The sequence below is a fragment of the Anser cygnoides genome, chromosome 2 (assembly GCF_040182565.1).
Source record: "Anser cygnoides isolate HZ-2024a breed goose chromosome 2, Taihu_goose_T2T_genome, whole genome shotgun sequence".
Taxonomy (NCBI): Eukaryota; Metazoa; Chordata; class Aves; order Anseriformes; family Anatidae; genus Anser; species Anser cygnoides.
This window is the reverse complement of record NC_089874.1, coordinates 18,588,065-18,605,981: the sequence shown is the minus strand read 5'-3', so window position 1 is coordinate 18,605,981 and position 17,917 is coordinate 18,588,065. Positions and strand designations below refer to the sequence as shown.

Sequence of the window (17,917 nt, the reverse complement as noted above, 5' to 3'; positions counted from 1 at the left end):
GGAGGTACAGTGAAGAAGGGTTAAAATGTGCCGTGAGGGAAGACAGTGGAAAGCTGTAGTATTTTTTAACTCTCAGGAGAGATCTTCACGGTCCTGCTTCTGGACTGCACTGTTCTTCCTTCCTGTGGATTTTCACCACAAACTCATAAAGCCCTGGGAAAAGGAAAAAGCAGAGCGGTGTAACTGTATCGGAAATTCAGGTTGTGCTGCAGAACTGCAGACAAGAGAAGGTAGAAAGGATAGAAATGTCTGTACCGAGATCTTGAAGACTGGGCTTTGTGGAAAGGCAAGTGTTCTTGTAAGAAGTTTTAACATGAGAATTCAAATGGAAAATTCATTGTTTCAAATGAAAGCACTTTGTAGTGTTCCTGGATAAAGTGTTGTGGAAATAATTTGAAAATAGGTAACTGTCAGGCCTCTGACTGAACAGCCACAAAAAACTAACAAAACTCAAACATGAAATGGAAGTGCACGAGAGGTGGAAACAGGGTCAGGTAACCCTAATATGGAGACACCGAGCATGGATGGGGTTAGGGAAACCAAAGCCCATCTGGGGTTGGATCTGACAAGAAGTGTGAAGGGCAACAAGAAACACTTTTGTAAGCACATTGTTAGCAAAATTAGGGCTGGGGAAAAGGTGGGCCTGCTGCTGAAGTGGACGCTTGGCCTTGGACAGGTAACACGGAAATGGCCAGTGATACCACTTAGCAAACTCTAGCTCTGTGTGTGTGCTTTGTAACTATTCCTCCGGCCCCAGCAGTGATTAGTTTACCCTTCATTTTCATTTTGTCTCTTTCCAGAAGCCTTTGTAGAGGGAAAGGAGAGTTGCCTCTTTGACCAGTTAAAAAACAAATGCACGTAAGGGAAAAGCTTTCCCTGTGAAGGAACTGAAGGCCTACTTTCCTAAGGTGTTTGGGGAATCTCCCAGGTGAACCTGTTGCAGTCCTAATAAGGATAGATCAACATTTTTTATCCCACCATATGAACTATTTTCTTTAGAGTAGTCAATGATGACCTAATGCTTGAGAGACCCTTACCAAAGTGCCTTGTGTATAACATGAACTGAGAAGGCAGGCACTTGCCTTAGTCCTGGGCCCGCTGCCTGCTTCATGCACTTGAGCTCTTCACACCTCTATGCAAGCAAAGTGAAGTCATTAACTTGCAGAGCAGGTCCTGTCCCTGGCCTACATGTTAGTATTTGCATTCAGAAAAGTCCAGAAAACATCAGAAACCCACCTGGTGGGGTCTGTATGTGACCTGTTGAGGAGTTAGTTACATCTGCTTACTCTATGTACTCCAGGAACAACTGAGGCAGGTATCTTCTTACCAGGTTAAGGTAAACTTGTAACCCACCAACATAAACATTTTAGGAAGCATTAGTGTGTACGGTGTGGCAGCTTTTCCCCCTGAGGCCAGTGGTTACCTGGAACCATGGAAAAAGCAATTGGGAGGGGAGGAACTGTAGTTTTAGCATTCCCTGAGGAGGCTGATGTTCAAAACAAGTGTGGAAATGCACAGAGCTAGGAACGAAAATTATTTTTGCATATTCCAAAAGCATGGTGTGTGCTATTTCAAGCTGAATTTGCCAGAACATGCTTAGACATTTCAAGTGATTTCTAAGTGTGTCCAGTATCAGATTGTGTAGATTCCAGGCAGGAGACAGAGGGAGGGGGTTGAAGAGCATCTGTATGAGCTTCCTATTTAGGCACATAGATTCCTAATGCAGTCTTCCTCTGATCACTAAAATGATGAGCTTGTGTTTCTCCAGTGACTATCTAGCATGTCTGAGGATGAATGTCCAGATATAGCTAGTGTGGACACTTTGGTCTTGGTCATACTGGTGTCAGATAGGAGGGAGCAGTATTGTCCTGTTTTGAGGAAGCTCACCCTTACCCCTGTTCTGATTTTGTTTACAAGTGACCCCTCGATGGCTCTGTAGCATTATTATTTATCATTACAGTTCTTAATATATATTGTGCTATAGCTAAAAGAGTCAATGTGCTTTGAGGTGGGCAAGGATGGCCATGTCTTTGGTCTTTGAGAGCTCTTGGGAAAATCTTGTGGTGCATCCCAAGGCCTGGGAAAGAGATCTCTGAAAAGTATGACTATGGTATGTTGAATCTGAGTAAGCTCTGAAAGTTAAGAACTGTTTGTACAGTGCCTCTGGAAGACCTAGAGAATGGCATTTTAAGAAATGATTTAAAGCATTTTGGTACCATTGATGTAGTTGTGACTACAGCTTGTATGTTAGGCAATTTGTTTCTGAAATCTGACATTAGCAAATTAAGAGGTAATGTTGCACCATTTCTGTCTGCGGTGAAGGTAAGGATTAGTAGCTGGGAGGGTAGTCCACTGCCTGTGAAAGGGTGGTGGTGGTTGTGCCATGCAAGGTCGTATGGTGGAAATCACAGCTTTTGTCTGAAGTGACTGAAACTGTTGACTTAAAAGAAGTGGTACCCTAGACTTACAAAGTCAGTACGGAGCGTTTATCGGTTCTGAGTGAGTCTCTTACGACCTACCAAAATTCGCATACCAACATTTTTGCCAAGTCCAGAGCAGTCACAGCTACTCTCACAAGCTGATGCTATAAATGTTCCACATCTAAAGTCATCTTGGAGATTATTTTAGAGAAAATGAGGAAATTGTTGGAGGTTTTTTTTTTAGAAATGCAACTCCAAACTTACAGCTTTTGTTTTCATGTGGTGATTTCTGAGGTTTTTTTTATAAAATGGAGCACTGGGTTTGAAATCGGTTGTTAGCTGTTCATTCACAAAAATTTAAGGGAAACTTTTGATGAGGAAAACACAAATGTTCTTGGTGTCCAACTAAAATAGTTCAGACAGTCGTCAAGGACTTGTGTTTGAAGGAAGCATTTTTTCTTGGCTTTGTAGGCATCAGTGGCCTACTCCTGGACTGTGCTGCCCTTTCAGTGGCTTGCATCTCTGTGAGAGGAACTAAAGTGCTGTTTTATCAGCGCAGTCGTGCAGACGTGGAGAGAGAGAGGGGTCTGGGTGAGTGCTGGTGGAGGCTGCTGGGCAGCAGCTGGGGCTTTAGAGCAATGGAGGGGCCTTGCTTTGAGAAGGGTCCTTGGTGGGGACCGTTTGGGTGGGATTTCTCCCTGGGGTGTGCAGATGCGATGGGATTGGCCCCATGTGATCCCCTAAGGCCAGGGAAAACAGGCAAAGTCTTACAGATTATCCTTCGCAACAGAGATGCGGGTATACCGGGGCAAAAGTAGTTTGCAGGTGGCTGTAACTTTCTGCAACTGAGGAAGAGTGGAAATATAAGGCATTTTTAGGATGAAGAGGGTAGTGCTAGCCATTAGCATGTTGCAGACTTGGTTAAGCAAAGAGAACGTGGATGGCCCTGATTTTATTTTTTGTTATCGCTTCCTCCTCATGAAATCACTGGAGGGTTGGGGTGTGTACAGGGACAGTACAGAAGACTTTTTGCGCAATTGTTTTGTCAAACAGCATTCCCTGGAGTAAAAGGGAGGCTGTTGGTGTCACCTGGCGTGGCACTCACGTATGGTTCTGGGTGCTTCCTGGCCCCAGCGCTCAGCGTGCCCTCCGGGCTGGCTGGTGAGGCTGCTGGTGTCTGAGACAGAGCAGGTCACTCATTGTGCTTATTTTAGTTCTTTGCTGCATCGTAAAATGTGAAGGGCGTTAAATTATTTGAGTGTGCAACTTATTCATACCTGCCACCTTACATCTATTGAGTACGTGAGATTTGCAGATTTCGTGCCATAATGCAACTCGGTGAGGTCTAACATGAATATGTCTCTGCGAGCATGGCTTTGGGAGCACAAAACTCCTCGTTTCTCTTCTCAGACATATCAAATCCCATATTTAGAGGAAAAATGAAGTTCTGCTTTGCAGGTTATAGCACCATAAAGAAGTTTGGTGTATTTCTGTAGTCACCGTGTTCAAGGCTGTTTTCTCTTTTTCAGAGGTGTCGTTAAAGTGGACATAAATCTGCAGAAGGTGGATATCGACCAGTGCTCGAGTGAGGGGTGGTTCTCGGGAACGCACAGATGTCATCTCAACAACTCCGAGGTACGTTTGTAAGGAACCGAGTTAAACCTTAACAGGGAGTTATGATATGAATAACTTTGAATATACTATGAATAACTATACTATGAATAACTTTCTATAGTATAAATGCTAGCTATTTTATAGACTCTAAATGTGGTTTATAGCCTGAAAAGACCTTCCTGTGCAAGGTGTTATGGTATGCATGAGTTTCAGGAATGGCTGCAGTTTAGGAATATTGGCATTAAAGCAGAAGCTAAGTTACTGTGCAGAAATATAAACTATAGGAACAGAATATCAGTGAAATGATTCATGAAGTTCTTGCGAGTCAATCAAAAACCATTATTTTACATTCAAAGTTAAAATAAACTTTTAATGTGTGTATCGCTTTTGACTGGACAGCCTTGTAAAATGCAGTAGAAGTGGCTGAAATGCTGGTACTGTTTATTCGGAGAAGCTTGGTCTCTTGCAAGAATGATACAGAATAACAAAATTGGATGCTATAATTCTTTTTTAATAGAAATGCCAACATTTTGACAGAGCTGACTAAATGTTTCCGTTCAACTCCTTCCTGCTTCCCCTTTCTTCTGAAGGCCTGTGTCTGGCTCCGTCTGTCAATGTATCATAGATCATTCAGCTTGGCAAATCATATGTATGCAATGAAACTTAAAAACAAAATATATTCAGTGATTTTTTTGATTACATATAATGTTGTTTTCAAAGGTGCGCATTTGTTATCTGTGAGACTGTGCTCTTCGTGTACTTCTGTACTTTCAGAAAGCATAAAGCACAGGGGAAGCTGAAAGCTGAAAGAAATTTGAAAATTGAATCAAATTAGGAGTTGTTTACCAAACTACTCATAAAATGCTGTTTTATCCAAACCAAAGCTAAATTTAGGAAAAGAGTTTGTTTTGAAGAATTCATCAGTTAACATTTTTGAGCAAGAAAAACTCAGAATTGTTGTAAACATCTTTTTTGGTATTTTTCACTTATTTTTTTCTTAAAATATATACAAAATGAGAAATCAAATGTTGTTTGGTAAATAAAAACTAAATATTTCTGCAAATGGATGTTTTTCTTTGTCAATTAGTTTTTGACTTCTAAATTCAAGGAAACGCTTTTCAATATCTCATGTTTCCTCCTAGAAGAAAATACTGTTCTGAGATCTGATAAACCTTATTTTTTAGTATATGCTAGTTATCCTATACATGACTATGTATTTTGACGAGTGCTCCTCCTTTTCCTAACGTCTTATGAGTGGAAATGTCAGCAGAGGGGTGGGATGGTAAGTTACGTTTCTTCCTGCAGCTAAGAAAAGGGAGGGGGAAAAGAAATCTTATGAGAAGACCAAGAAAAACACGTGTAAAAGTAAAATGGAAATAATGAAGAACGATCACTGGCGAGCCTTAATGCACCTTTGGACTGGTTCAAAGCCCACTGTTTGCTGTAATGGGTTCTGAATCATGCTCTGTGTTCTTAACGTTAAGCAAAACACAATCTGAGTGAAACCATGCTGGAGGTAATTTCAAAATTAGACCCTTTTTTTCCAAATCTGAGTTCTTAACTGTGCGTCCTAGAGGGAAGAATGCAAAAAGCTACTCCCTCTTGAAATAAGGTGCATGGCATGGAGTGTTGAGGCAGGGATGGTGTCTCCAGAAGCTATGAGCCAGGGCTGGGTTCTCTGCAGTCTGGGCTTCACTCTCCTCCTGAGAGCATGGAGGGTGTTTCGTACCCGCTGAGGGAGAGAATAACACTTTTTTTGTTTCACCGAAAATGTGAAATGTACATTACAGATTAGCTCTTCGTGCTGGGATATTGGGCTGATGTTACAAAGAATGTTCTATTTTTCATACTAGAAAGATGCATGGTTTTATTTTAGTAAGCTTACTGCATAAATAAAATGTGTTCTGTTCTGCTTCTGCTCTACTTCTACACAAGAAAAAAGAAGGTCCTTGGCTGCTCCGCCAATTTTGCTACCTAGACCTTCATGGCATATCAAAGCCACTTAGGCATCTAGTGACACCTAGATGTAGATGCTTAAATGTGGGTGTCTTAACCTCAGATTTGAATCCCTCCTTTCTCTACTAAAGCACAGATAAGCAACGTTACTCACAGGAACAGTTGTTCTTTAATGAGCGATGCTGTAATATGTCAGCTGGGCTAATGTTCACAGCTTACGGTGTTAATAACATGGGTGAGGAAATGAATGCCACTGCATGAACAGCTTTTCAACTTGTATGTAGAGCAGAAACCTCTCATCTGTCCTTGACATTTATTAGTGTTAAATCAGCAAGGGTCTCATGGCTGAAAGAAGGTAATGCCAGACCAAAATGCAGCTTATCAGCAGGGAGTGCTTTTCCTTACTGCATCTGAAGAGGATGAGACTCCTTGCCTAATAACAGTGACACTGGGGATGGGGAGTTGCTAGGAATAATCTATGGAGAATCTCCGTTTCCTCTGTGGTCTCTTTAGGAGGGGACTTCTGTTTTCTATACAAACAGATCCCATATGCTGCTTTTCACACTTTGTTTAAATAGAATCTGCGCTGTAGAGTAAGGGTAGGTTACATAGCTGTGCAGTAATGCTTTCCATACAGCTTGTCTTATTCTTATAAATGCTAATGAAATGATGTTGCCCATCCTTTCTTTCATCTTCTTAGATGAAAACACAGAAGCACCTGCTGATGCTGGAATGCTTTGTCACGGATTACAAAGCCAGTCTCAAGCAGAGTAAAGAAAGGGAGCACAGATTTAAGTTTGTTAGACCCTGCTTCATCTTTTTAATTTTGTTGAATGACTTGAGCGTTCAGAGATGCGTTGTTTTTTCACAGACCCTTTGGTAAGCCTTTGCCTTAGTGAAGTTCCCAGTTGTCTCTGGAAGTCTGGTTACTGCACTGCCCTTACTGCTAGGCCAGGTACCGGTGCCAGTAAGTCTAAGGCATAAAGCTCAGTATTTCAGAGAGATAAATCTCTTCTTCCTTGTCTAACACTACAAAAATATGGCAAGTGACAGAGAAGGGAAAGGGGGTGACCGGAGAAAAGAAAACAATTTACAAGTTCCGAAAAGGCTTCTTTATTTTGTATTATTTCAGTTTTGTAGCGGCTAATATTTCCTAGATGCTTCAGGTAAATTTTCCTACTTTCTGTGCTGTCCTAAAGTGTTTTTCTTCCAAACAAAAATGAGTTTAGAGAGAAAGAGGTGCATTACGGCAAATGTAAACGTGCTGGGCGGTGAATAAACCAGAGGTCTTTATGTGCTAAGGCTAAAACAACAAGAACAACAACAACAAAAAAGATGGTTCCTAATGTCTAAGAGAAAACGAAGGTATTTCTGCTCAAAATACTGAGTTGCCTTTATGCGCTCTGGCACAGAATCATTAGAAAATGATCCTAATTTGTGACACTGTGATTTAGCTTTGGGAGGTCTCAAATCTAACCTGATTGTGTGATGGAATAATTGTAGTGCTCTTCCTTGCTTGAAAGAAAAATAGTGTGTGGTTGGGGAATTGAAGATTATTACTACTCAAATAAAGAAAATGCCTAGACATCCTATTTCTCCTTTAACCACTATCTGTCGTAGGTGTTCCTTAGGACGTGGAATGTTGACTCTTAAGTACCTTGCTTTATCTATGGTGCACTCAAATTGAATTCTAAAAGCAAACTCTGGGAACAGGGACTGAAAGCTTAGATTCCACCGCTTTTAAATTGGCTACCAAGGTCCCTAGTATACAGTCATATTTTTTTCCTGACTTGCTCTCTTCTGTGCCCATCCCTGATTTCATAGCAGCCTAGATGAACTGGGAGAACAGTGGCTGCCTCCTCCAACCTTTGGATGATGAGGCAGGCAGATGGTGAGGCTTTGCATGATGAAGCCAAACTGTAAAAGTGACGAAAGCCTGCTTCAGTTTCTTTTTTAATCATATCAGCCAAAAAGGAAGGGGGCTGTGGCTAGGTGCTCTGTTCTTGGCCTGGGGTAAGAAAGGACAACCCATGGTGAAGCACAGAGCTGTGTTCTCCTTTCTGCCTTCTTCCCTGAACAAATACACAGGTAATTTGCAGTGGGTGAGGTGGGTAATATGTGCAAGACAAGAAATAATCAAATGAGTTGGGTAGGGAACAAAATATTAAAGATAATTCTGAAATTAACAGGAAAAACTTCCTAATAACAAATAGAATGTGCTTTCATTGTACAGACAAGGCTGGTTATGAGGGTAAGAGCATGCATTTTTAATGTTTGAAAGACTTAAAGATTTTTCTCTTAATATACAAGGTTATCTCCCCATACGTTCTGTCAGCAACTGCTTCCACCTTTAGTTAATGACTTTAGAGTCCTTGTTGAGACACTGACAAAATCAAGTCAGAGGTATGTTTGAAGAAATCAGCTGGCGTAGCACGTTGAGCTTGGCCGAACACTTCCAGCCAGCAGCATCAGCCTGTGAAAACTGCAGTGGCTTCCACGCCGTTCCCCCAGCCTTAATGAGACTGCCAACAGCTTGCACTGTGAGGCAGGCTCAGCTGACATCTCTCTGGGTTGCAACAGTATTCCACAAATGACAGCGTGCAAAAATATCTAGAGGGAATGAGAGAGGCAGAGTAAACAAAAAAAGCTTCATTGCTGTCTGTATATAGTGTGTGTATATTTGTGTTTGTAGGAAGATGCATAGGCCTACTGTGTGTGTATTTATTCTGCACAAACACAACCAATGGAGGATGGAAACATGAGAGCAATAGTCAAATTTTTTTTCCTGTTTAGCAGGCAAAAACGTTGGTGGCCATTGTGTTTTACTATAGTGTACACAGCATTGAAGGAAACCAACAAAAAAAGGTGGGGAAGGCTGGGGAGGGGTGTGTGAGGTTAAAAATACAAGTGTAATGGGGATTGTTTCTCCCAGTGAGTTGGGAGAAAGGAAAAACAGTGCTTTCCAGGTTTTCCAAACAGATGCTTTCTGGTGCCCTTGTCAACCTGGGAAAAAGACATTTAATGCACGTATTCTGTGGGAGGGGAAGCCTGACAAGAGGTTAAAAGACATAACCCAGTGGGTCATATCTAGTGACATTGATTTTGCTTACTACTTGCATGAATTTTCTCTCCATTAGGAAAAATATAGTCAGAATGAGAAGAATGTAAAGAACGTGTACATTGATGATGCAATCTGACAGTGAGCAGGGTTTACAGGATATAGTTAACTTTTAATTTGGAAGTAATCATCATCCCTGGAGTTACAGATTGCATTCAAGATACAGCAGGAGAAGTACCAGCATAGAGAGCGTACGTGAGGTGATATTTCCCTTTAGAAAAAAACAAGATCTTTAGTGGTAGAATATAATTACTAAATACTGCATCAAATCCTGGGCCAAAGGGGAAATCTAAGGTAGGAAGGGAGAAGCTCAGATTAGTACACAGATAAAGAAAAAATAGCTAGCACTTTTTGCTTTCAGAAGCAGAAAGGAGTGTCTGTCCTGTCAGACTGATGGCTGCTCTTGCCATTCAGTGTGTCTGAAGAGCATGCAGTAGACACAAAGAGCATTTAGGATGCTGTTTTAAAAATAACTTTGCATCGTGTGCATTCATGGGAAAAGTCCCTTCATGACAGTATACCACATCTAATCTGGTACTCCTCCAGCCACCCTTACATTAAATAAGGTAAAGGTTTGTCAGAGCTTTCAGTGATAAACAAGGTGCTATGAAAACCAACTTTCAGTGTAAAGAGCAGTCAGGTTGCTTAGCTACAGCTATCTTTGCCTTTTCAGAAAAAAAAATCTTAAATGACTCTGTTTTGAAGAGTTACTCTTGGTTTTCTGTGTGTTCTCCTAAAGAAGAAAACCTTTGTAATGTTTCCTTTCATCTTAGCAGTATTAACGAGCATCTAAATTTGTCCAAGTCAGTTCTATTTGCAGTGCTTTTCCTTTCCCCAGATTAAAAAGTGAAAAGCTGTAGATGACTGAGTGCTGTCTGACAAAAATTAAAATAGCATAGATGTATCTTTTTTTTTTTTTAGTTGATAGGCAATCGTTGCATGGCATCGATTACTGGTAGTTCTTTCACATCTATTGGTACAGCTTTCAGATCTTTCTCTGCTGGACATACCATCATTATACTGGGCAACACCAATCAGCTGAACTGGTGAGCCAGTCCTTGCAGGATAAGGTGCGCTGTTTTAAAAAGTGAAGTAAAAAGAAGTTAGCCTTGCTGGATTTGCAGAACACTGACATGCCATCACAGAGGTCTGGGCCCTGTAAGCTTATTTCATTTCATGCGGATATGGGAATCAAGTGATCCTTACACCTTCATTCTTGGGAAGGAGCAGTAGCTAGTATTTAGGGTCCCTTAGTCTTTGTCTTCAGATTCTTGTTTTCTTACTGCTGTTTTTTTCTTCCTTAAGGTGAAATGATTGAACTTTGTAGGAGGAAAAAAAAAGGCAAACAAAAACTCTATAGTAAGGGGCACTTGTATGAGGTTAGGTGGCTCAAGGGATTGGGGATAGGAGTGTTTCCCACCTCCCTTCCCAATTACAGATTTTAGCTCTGTTTTTGCAGGTGTGCTTTGAAGAGAATCTGAGAGTGTGTGAAAAAGCCCGTGTAACGGCTGTAGATGGTGGGGGAATAAGTTTTCCCCTTGTGTTTGGGAAGGAAAGAGGTAATGGCCCAGGTATCTAGTTAGCTGGTGGGACATGGACAAAATGTGCCTGGTAGGAGCAAAGGAGAAGTCACAGAGGGAGGATGGGCACAGGAGCTCGTCCTTGGAGAGAGACTGAGAAACTAACATTCTGTGGCTGGGGCATGAAACTGCAGGTCAAGGTCTATCCAAGGCCACAGAAAACCTTACAGCAAGGAGCCTTGGGACTATAGCCAGGCTGGACTATTCTCCTTTGGGAAACTGGCTGAGTTACCCTTCCCACACATGAAGTGATGGTAGCTTTGTCAAATCTAGTATAAATGGAGCAGAGCTTCATCCAGGAGTTTCATTTGTTACCAGCATATTCAGAGGTCTGTACAATATCTGAAAAATCACAATCACAGAATGGTTGAGGTTGGAAGGGACCTTTGAAGATCATCTTGTCCAACCCCCTCTGCCCAGCAGGGTCATCTAGAGCACGTTGTGCAAGATGACATCCAGGTGGGTTTTGAATATCTGCAGAGAAGGAGACTCCACAACCTCCCTGGGCAGCCTGTTCCAGTGCTCTGTCACTGTCACAGTAAAGAAGTGCCTGTCCCTAAGCATTAAGCATGATTCGATAAATAGATGGTAATTTGGTACCAAAGCATTTGGTCCATCCTACGTGAGATTGAATATGTGTATCTTTAAGGACATGCAAGTACTCCAGTATCTTGTGAGATAACATAAAGACCGTTACCCCCATCTTACAGCTCAGACACAGGCAAAATATTACCTCAGCTGATAGACATCCTGATGACTCAAACTGATGTGTGACTTCCAGGTGTGCAAATTACCCTCTCAAGTTTGGTTTCTGCACAGTTACATAGAGTATGTGAGTCGCAAGGGAGTCATGGTGTTCTCCAGCCAGGGCCCAGTCTGGGTTGTCTTTGGAGAGGGGTTTTGGAGTGTGGACAGCATGCCTCCACCCCACACTTTAGATGCCTACAGGATGAGTAAGCATCCTGATGTATTTTTGTAAACCTGTGTCTGAATGGATTTTCTTACCGATCTTCAGTTCTGACAGAATGGTCAAAAATGAACAAGCCACCCAAACCCCTCTTAGATAAACACAAAACTGCGGCACTTCTTGTCATAGCAGAGGGTGCCTACTTCACGTGAACCACGCAGACGGTTCCTGAATTGGATACTTAGCTATTTGTGTACTCAGGCCATATAATGCAGAAGGCTTTCTGTTTGTAAAAAGTCAAAATTCTGCTTGAGCAAATATTCTACAGCGAATTATTTTTATTGAAAAAACGTGGGCTTGAGAGAGTAGATAATGCTCTGACTAAACCAATGGAAGAAGATTGTCTCTCTTATCATAACATTTTTATTAAATGTAGCAACTGCTTCTCCTGCTTTTTTTATACTTCATGATACCTGCACAAGAGACAAGTTTAATTTAGCCTTAAGGAGAAAGTTCGTTCCTTTTTTTCTGTAACTATTCTACTTTTTCTATAAAATTAGACTGAACACATATTAAAGATCCCAAGATGAAAAACTAAAGAAAGTAGCTGCGGAATTTTCATATTCAAAGCCATAGCAATAGCTTTAATGGAAACTCATATAGTTTTATTTTTTTTTTGAGTGCCGTTTTATAGCAGTGGATATTAAAATACCATTACTTTTGTTGGTGACTTCTGGTAGAAGGTGAATGGCTTCTTTTCTCAGTGTCTTTTTGCAAATGCAGAATTGCTTTTTTGTTTGTCTATGCTTTTATTTAGCTACCAGTAATTCATATCATTTGTTCTTGTTTGCATTTTCCAGTACTGCAAACTGATGGCTATCAGGTCGTCCATGCACTGGGCAGCTGCTAATCTCCTAGAAATTTGGCACTGTATTTACTAAACTGCTTAATAATCTTTTTTTTTGGTGCCTCCTCATTGCTTTGTCTCCTTATCTTGTTTCAGATCATGAATATATTAAGCACTGTCCCTAATATGGGAATGCAGAGTGTTTGATTTTTACTCTTTATCTTTTTGAATATTTTTCTTTTTTGTTCTGGCTAGTTTATAACCTATTACTGAGCTTCATCTTATTAATGCCTTTCTTCTTCATTCATCTCATGCAAGGGTTTTACTCTTATTTCTTCAGTGAATAAGTAGAAAAAGAAAAAAAAAACTTCTCAACATCTTGTGCACATGAATTATTGAAGATATTTACTGTCTTGGATTCTTCCTTTACGCAGAAGAGATGGTGAGGAAAAGTAGATTTTACTGTAGAAACAGATGGGACAATCTTCTATTTGTAATATTACATTGTTTTCTGTTCATAACAAGATGAGAATTCCTCTGCGGCTAAACTCAGCCCCTAGATTTGCCACAACTGTTGTTTACAGGGAAATCAATTTCTATTTTCTTGCATAAAATAGATAGCAGGGTTTGCTTATGGAGTTCTACTCTGCCAGAGTATAGTAGTTGCTTTCCACCCTCCATTCCATCTAATCATTGCTTATTTTTTCATCTTTCAAATATAGTTATCTGGGAAAAAAGTAATATTCATGGAGTCGTGTAACTCTGCATTCTGATTTAGGTGAAGAGAGTCCTGTAACTTTCATCCAAAACATTTGAAAATAAAGCTAACATGGTTAGTCTGACCTAAGAAGCAAACTGAGCTTTCACTAGAGCTGAGAAATTGAATTAGTGGCGACTTATTTGAATAGTTTTTGGGTATGTATATTCGTTTACATCTGTCTGTGCGTATGTATACACATCATATTCACAGGCATGCATGCCTACGTGTGCACACATAGGGAATGTGAACAATCGTTACTTGCACTGGATGATGACTGCTCCGTGATGAGATGTTACAGAGGGTTGGGAGGTACTACTCCTTGTTTAGCACATGGCCCCATGCTCTGGTACAGGCTGTGGGGGCTGAGCAGCTGGTAAGTAGCTCTGCAGAAAAAGCCCGAGAGGCCCTGGTGGCACCAAGCTGACCATGAGGCAGTGGTGTGCACTAGCGGCAAAGAAAGTCAACAGCTTCCTGGCCTGCATTAGAGGCACTGCTGGCAGGTGGAGAGAGGTGATCCTTCTCCTCTACTTAGCACTGGTGAGGCCACACCTGGAGCGCTGGGTCTAGTTCTGGGCTCCCCCATACATGAGAGACGTGGACGTGCTGAAGAGAGTTCAGTAAAGGGCCACAGAGATGACGGAAGGCTTGGAGCATGTGTGTTGTGTGAGGAGAGACAAGGCATCTCATCTACGTGTATAAATATATACACGTAATATATATACATGTAAATATATACATGTTTTCAACAAAAGGTATGAATACCTTTGAGTATTTTGAGAATTGAGATGGAGCCAGCCTTGCTACTATTCAGAGACAGGATAAGAACCAATAGGCACAACTGAAACAGAAAGAAAACTTTAATTTTCCACACCATGATAAAGTCCTGTTGCATTGTAATGGAAAACCTCTTGATGATAACATGTTGTGTAAGTCTAGAAACCTATCTACCAGTCAAAGCCCTGCCAAAAAGCATCATTTTTTCCTCTTGAAAGGTTTAGAAACCTTTAATACGTTTTGCCAATTCAATCACTAATCATATCCATCTAACATTGTTGAATAGTTGTTGTGTATTTTAGCATAGACAAAACAGAGAAATCATGTGTGTTTCTAGATGAAATAAAATCTAGTGACTATTTACATATAAGTTGGTGTTCCAGTACTGGCTAAGAGTGTCAGCTGTGGGCTGGGACCCTGTTGTATGTGACATTGCGCAAACAGAGCAAATATTTGCCCTGTAGAGCTTAAACTCCTGATTTCATATTGTTCTAGAGCTCTGCAAAGTGAATACTGCGTTATGTTACCTGAGGGAGGCATTTCTTGGTGGTTCACCTACAACGACTTCTGTGGATAACTAGGAGGATGCTTGTTTGAAATGTCTAAATAAAATGCTTTAACCATCTCAATATGAATATTTTGGAAGATTTCTTAAACAAATAAACAATCAAGATTGGTGTTTTTTTTTTCTTGGGACTAGTGAACTTTAATTTTGAAGTTTGCATTTTCTTGCAGGATAGGACTGCATAATGATGATTGCTTTCTAAGGGGCCACTTTATTGCTACAGTCTATGTAATTATGAAAAGCGATTTTTATGAAACATTACTTAGCCACTTAAAGAAGAATTATTTTTAGAGGTTTAATACATTTTTCTGTTACGTTTCTTTTCCACAGGTGATTGAGTTGCCTGTAATTATATACCAGTAGATTATTTTAGCTACTTTCTAATATTATTCAACAGAGATGATGCATTGTCATTTTTGTTACAAGTGTAACCTAAAAATATTTTCTTCATTGTACGCGGTTATAAGGAGTCCCATTTTGTATCTTTATCATGCTATTGTACTGCACCAAATTTTAGAGTATTTTCCCTATTTTTCTATATCTTGATTATCATGGTGTTAGATGATGAAAATGTTGGAATACCTGGAATAGATGATGCACAAACTTTGAAATCAACATCTTACTAAATTTTCCCTACCTCTTGACTTAGTTTTGTTTAGGTGTGTATATATATGTATTTCAATTTAAAATTTCAAAAGAAGAAATGAATTTTTCTTCTTTTCAATTGCTTTACTCCTCTCTACATTGACTACCCAGTGAAATACTTCGGAGTTTATCTCAGCTTTTCCGTCTAGTTCATACTTCTGATCTCTTCAAAGGTATTTCCTATTAATTCTGTTTTCTTGCTGTCTTTTAGTGCCTCTAGTAAATTAGCTGTAATACAGGTGTGTGTTTCAGCCTGGAAGAGCAAAGGCCATGAACCTTCCCCACCCACATGCACAGAGGAGGGTGGAGGTGTGAACCTGGAAGCATTTCTTTGTGTTGTTTCTTTAGCCATTACAGCCATGAGTGCAAATATTTGCACTGCTAACCATGAAAACCAAATCCAAACGCAGTCCAGTCTGCTCTCTGTGGCTTACGGCTGCAGACCGGGAACCTTTCTGGAAGATGTGTGTTAGTCATTCCCATGCTCCTGGGCTCAGGGCAGAGGTGTTTTGTTTGAAGCAGTGTGGTCTGTGCTATAGAGTTGATCAGATTATATTATCTAATACTCCCCGTTGGCTTGAAATATATTCTATAAAGTCACAGAAGTGCTGAATCATTTCATTGTGTGTACCTTTGATCTTGTTACTATTTCAATTGCTGAGGGTTTTTGAAGTATAGTAAATTGTCTCCTCCTCTTTGATGTCTCTTGTAAACTAAATTGGCTGAGAGTCTTCCAAATCCAGACAATTATACAACAGTGCAGTGTGATTTTATTTAGTCTAACCCCATTAGTGAGCTTTCTGCTTCAGAGCTGGTTTCTCTTCTGCTTCAACCACTCATATTTGCGAAGTTTTTACCAATAACAACTTGACTAACGCACATGGGGGGGGGGGGGGGGGGGGGGGGAACAACTTAAAAACCTTAAAACTTTTCACTACTCTGTAATGAATTTCGAGAAGATGGGAATAAAGGTGATTGCTTTGAAACTGCTTGTGGCTCGACTCTGCAGCAGAGCTGTGAGCAGTCAAGGGGCTGTGCAGGAATGAGGGGTTTGTATTAGTGATGTCAGCTCTCCCTCTATGCTGTGAGGGGTAGCAGCATCTGGCTCATTGCATCAGCAGCTTGTGTCTATTTTTGAACCAGTTCTGCTCACACACGTGAAAACTATTCTTAACATAGCAGAACAAAAATAGAGGTGTAGTAGAAGATGCTTTGTTTTTCCTTCATGCATCTTTATCAGATTTGTTAACTCAGTGGACAGTTAACAGCCTAATTCTTGTTAAGCTTGACTGTAGTGAAAGTCGGTGAAGGATGTCCAATGCGTCTCTTGACAATTTTCCTTGTGCCTTCTTAAGCTTCCCTGCTACATTTTGATTACAGAATCAATCTTGTGTATATTTGCTACATCACGTCTTGTGGAGAGAGACTAACCAATGCTTTGCAGCCCTGCGGAAGTCTGCAAGCCTGGTGGGGAGAAGCGCCGGACGGGTCACATTTCTCTCTTCCCCGAAAACAGCCTGTATGAAGGAAAACAACAAGGAGAGCTTGGATGCTTGCCTGAGACTGCCTGTTTGGCATTTGGAGAGGAAAAGCTACAGACGTGAACTGAGTGAACCTTTTTTAGAATAGATGTAAGAATTGTGGAGCCTTATAATAAGAGCCTTAGGCAATCTTTATCCAGAAGACAACAGGATTTTAGAGAAATAGGCTGAAACAAGCAATTTACAGTTTGCAGATTCACCCCAAAATGTGGTAGCTGGACATCTATAAGGAAAAAGTTCAGGTTCATATCAGATGTCATTAGACTTTAACTTTGTACAAGTAGGGTGAAAAGGAGAAAAAGACGAAGTAGATTCTCCCGTAGACCACTGCTGACACTGATCTCATGAGATTGAACTCAAGAGGCTGTGCTTTGAGTGAAAGATTGCATGCTGGAGGGATGGTGAGTTCTCAAAACACCTGGAGGTGTTTCCAACGTAGATTCCAAAATAAATATTTTTTGACACTTCTTCAAAATTGGATTGTTTTTATCTGCCTTTTCTCCCAAAGAATTATAGTGCTTTTTCTTGTCTCTGTCAAAATGCCATTAACTGCTATTTCAGATCTCATAGTCCAGAATTTTGAGGCAGACATAATCTGATCTTCACAGTAAGGGCCTCTGGAGTAGCTTCTTCAGGAGAGATGGCAATGTTGGGTAGGTTCTGCAATTTGATACTGAGTACCAGAGTTGCTCTAGTTCTAATGATGACAAGTATTAAGAACTTGTTTTTTTGTTTTTTTTTTTAAAAAAAGCACTTAGGGAAAAATGTGTAATGGGTTCTACGTAGCAGATATAAAGACTAATATTGACTTTGTAAAAAATATTGACTTTGCAATCAAGTAGACCATATTCAAGTCAAGGAGAAGGGCTGGGATGATAGCGAAAACACAGCACTTACTGGGAAAAGCACTTGGTTTTCCAGTAATTTTTTTAATGTCTTGTAGTAAATCAGATTATCAATAGCAAAGCAAGTTTTTAGGGCAGTAATTAATGATGGGATGGATTTAGAACTGTCTGGGCAATTCTGAATGATCAATTTCCTCTTGTTGGTTTGTAGTTACAGGTGCTGGATAGGAAGCTTGGAAATGAAGTGCGCCTTATGGCTTGTAAGGAAAATTGTTACAATAATTAAAGCTAACATTTGTTGAACTACTTTGTCAATCTCTGTCCATGAAAGTCATGCTGTTAAGT

General features: G+C 40.4%; 1 protein-coding gene across 2 annotated transcripts in view; it reads left to right on the top strand.

Annotated features, from left to right (window-relative positions):
* GPR158 (G protein-coupled receptor 158) overlaps positions 1–17,917 on the top strand; it is a 196,911-nt gene that overhangs the window by 11,519 nt on the left and 167,475 nt on the right. For both annotated transcript variants that reach the window (XM_066991582.1, XM_048048493.2), the window contains exon 2: positions 3,950–4,055. In XM_066991582.1, coding sequence (XP_066847683.1) covers positions 3,950–4,055 — 106 coding nt within the window. The remainder of the gene's footprint in view (positions 1–3,949; positions 4,056–17,917) is intronic.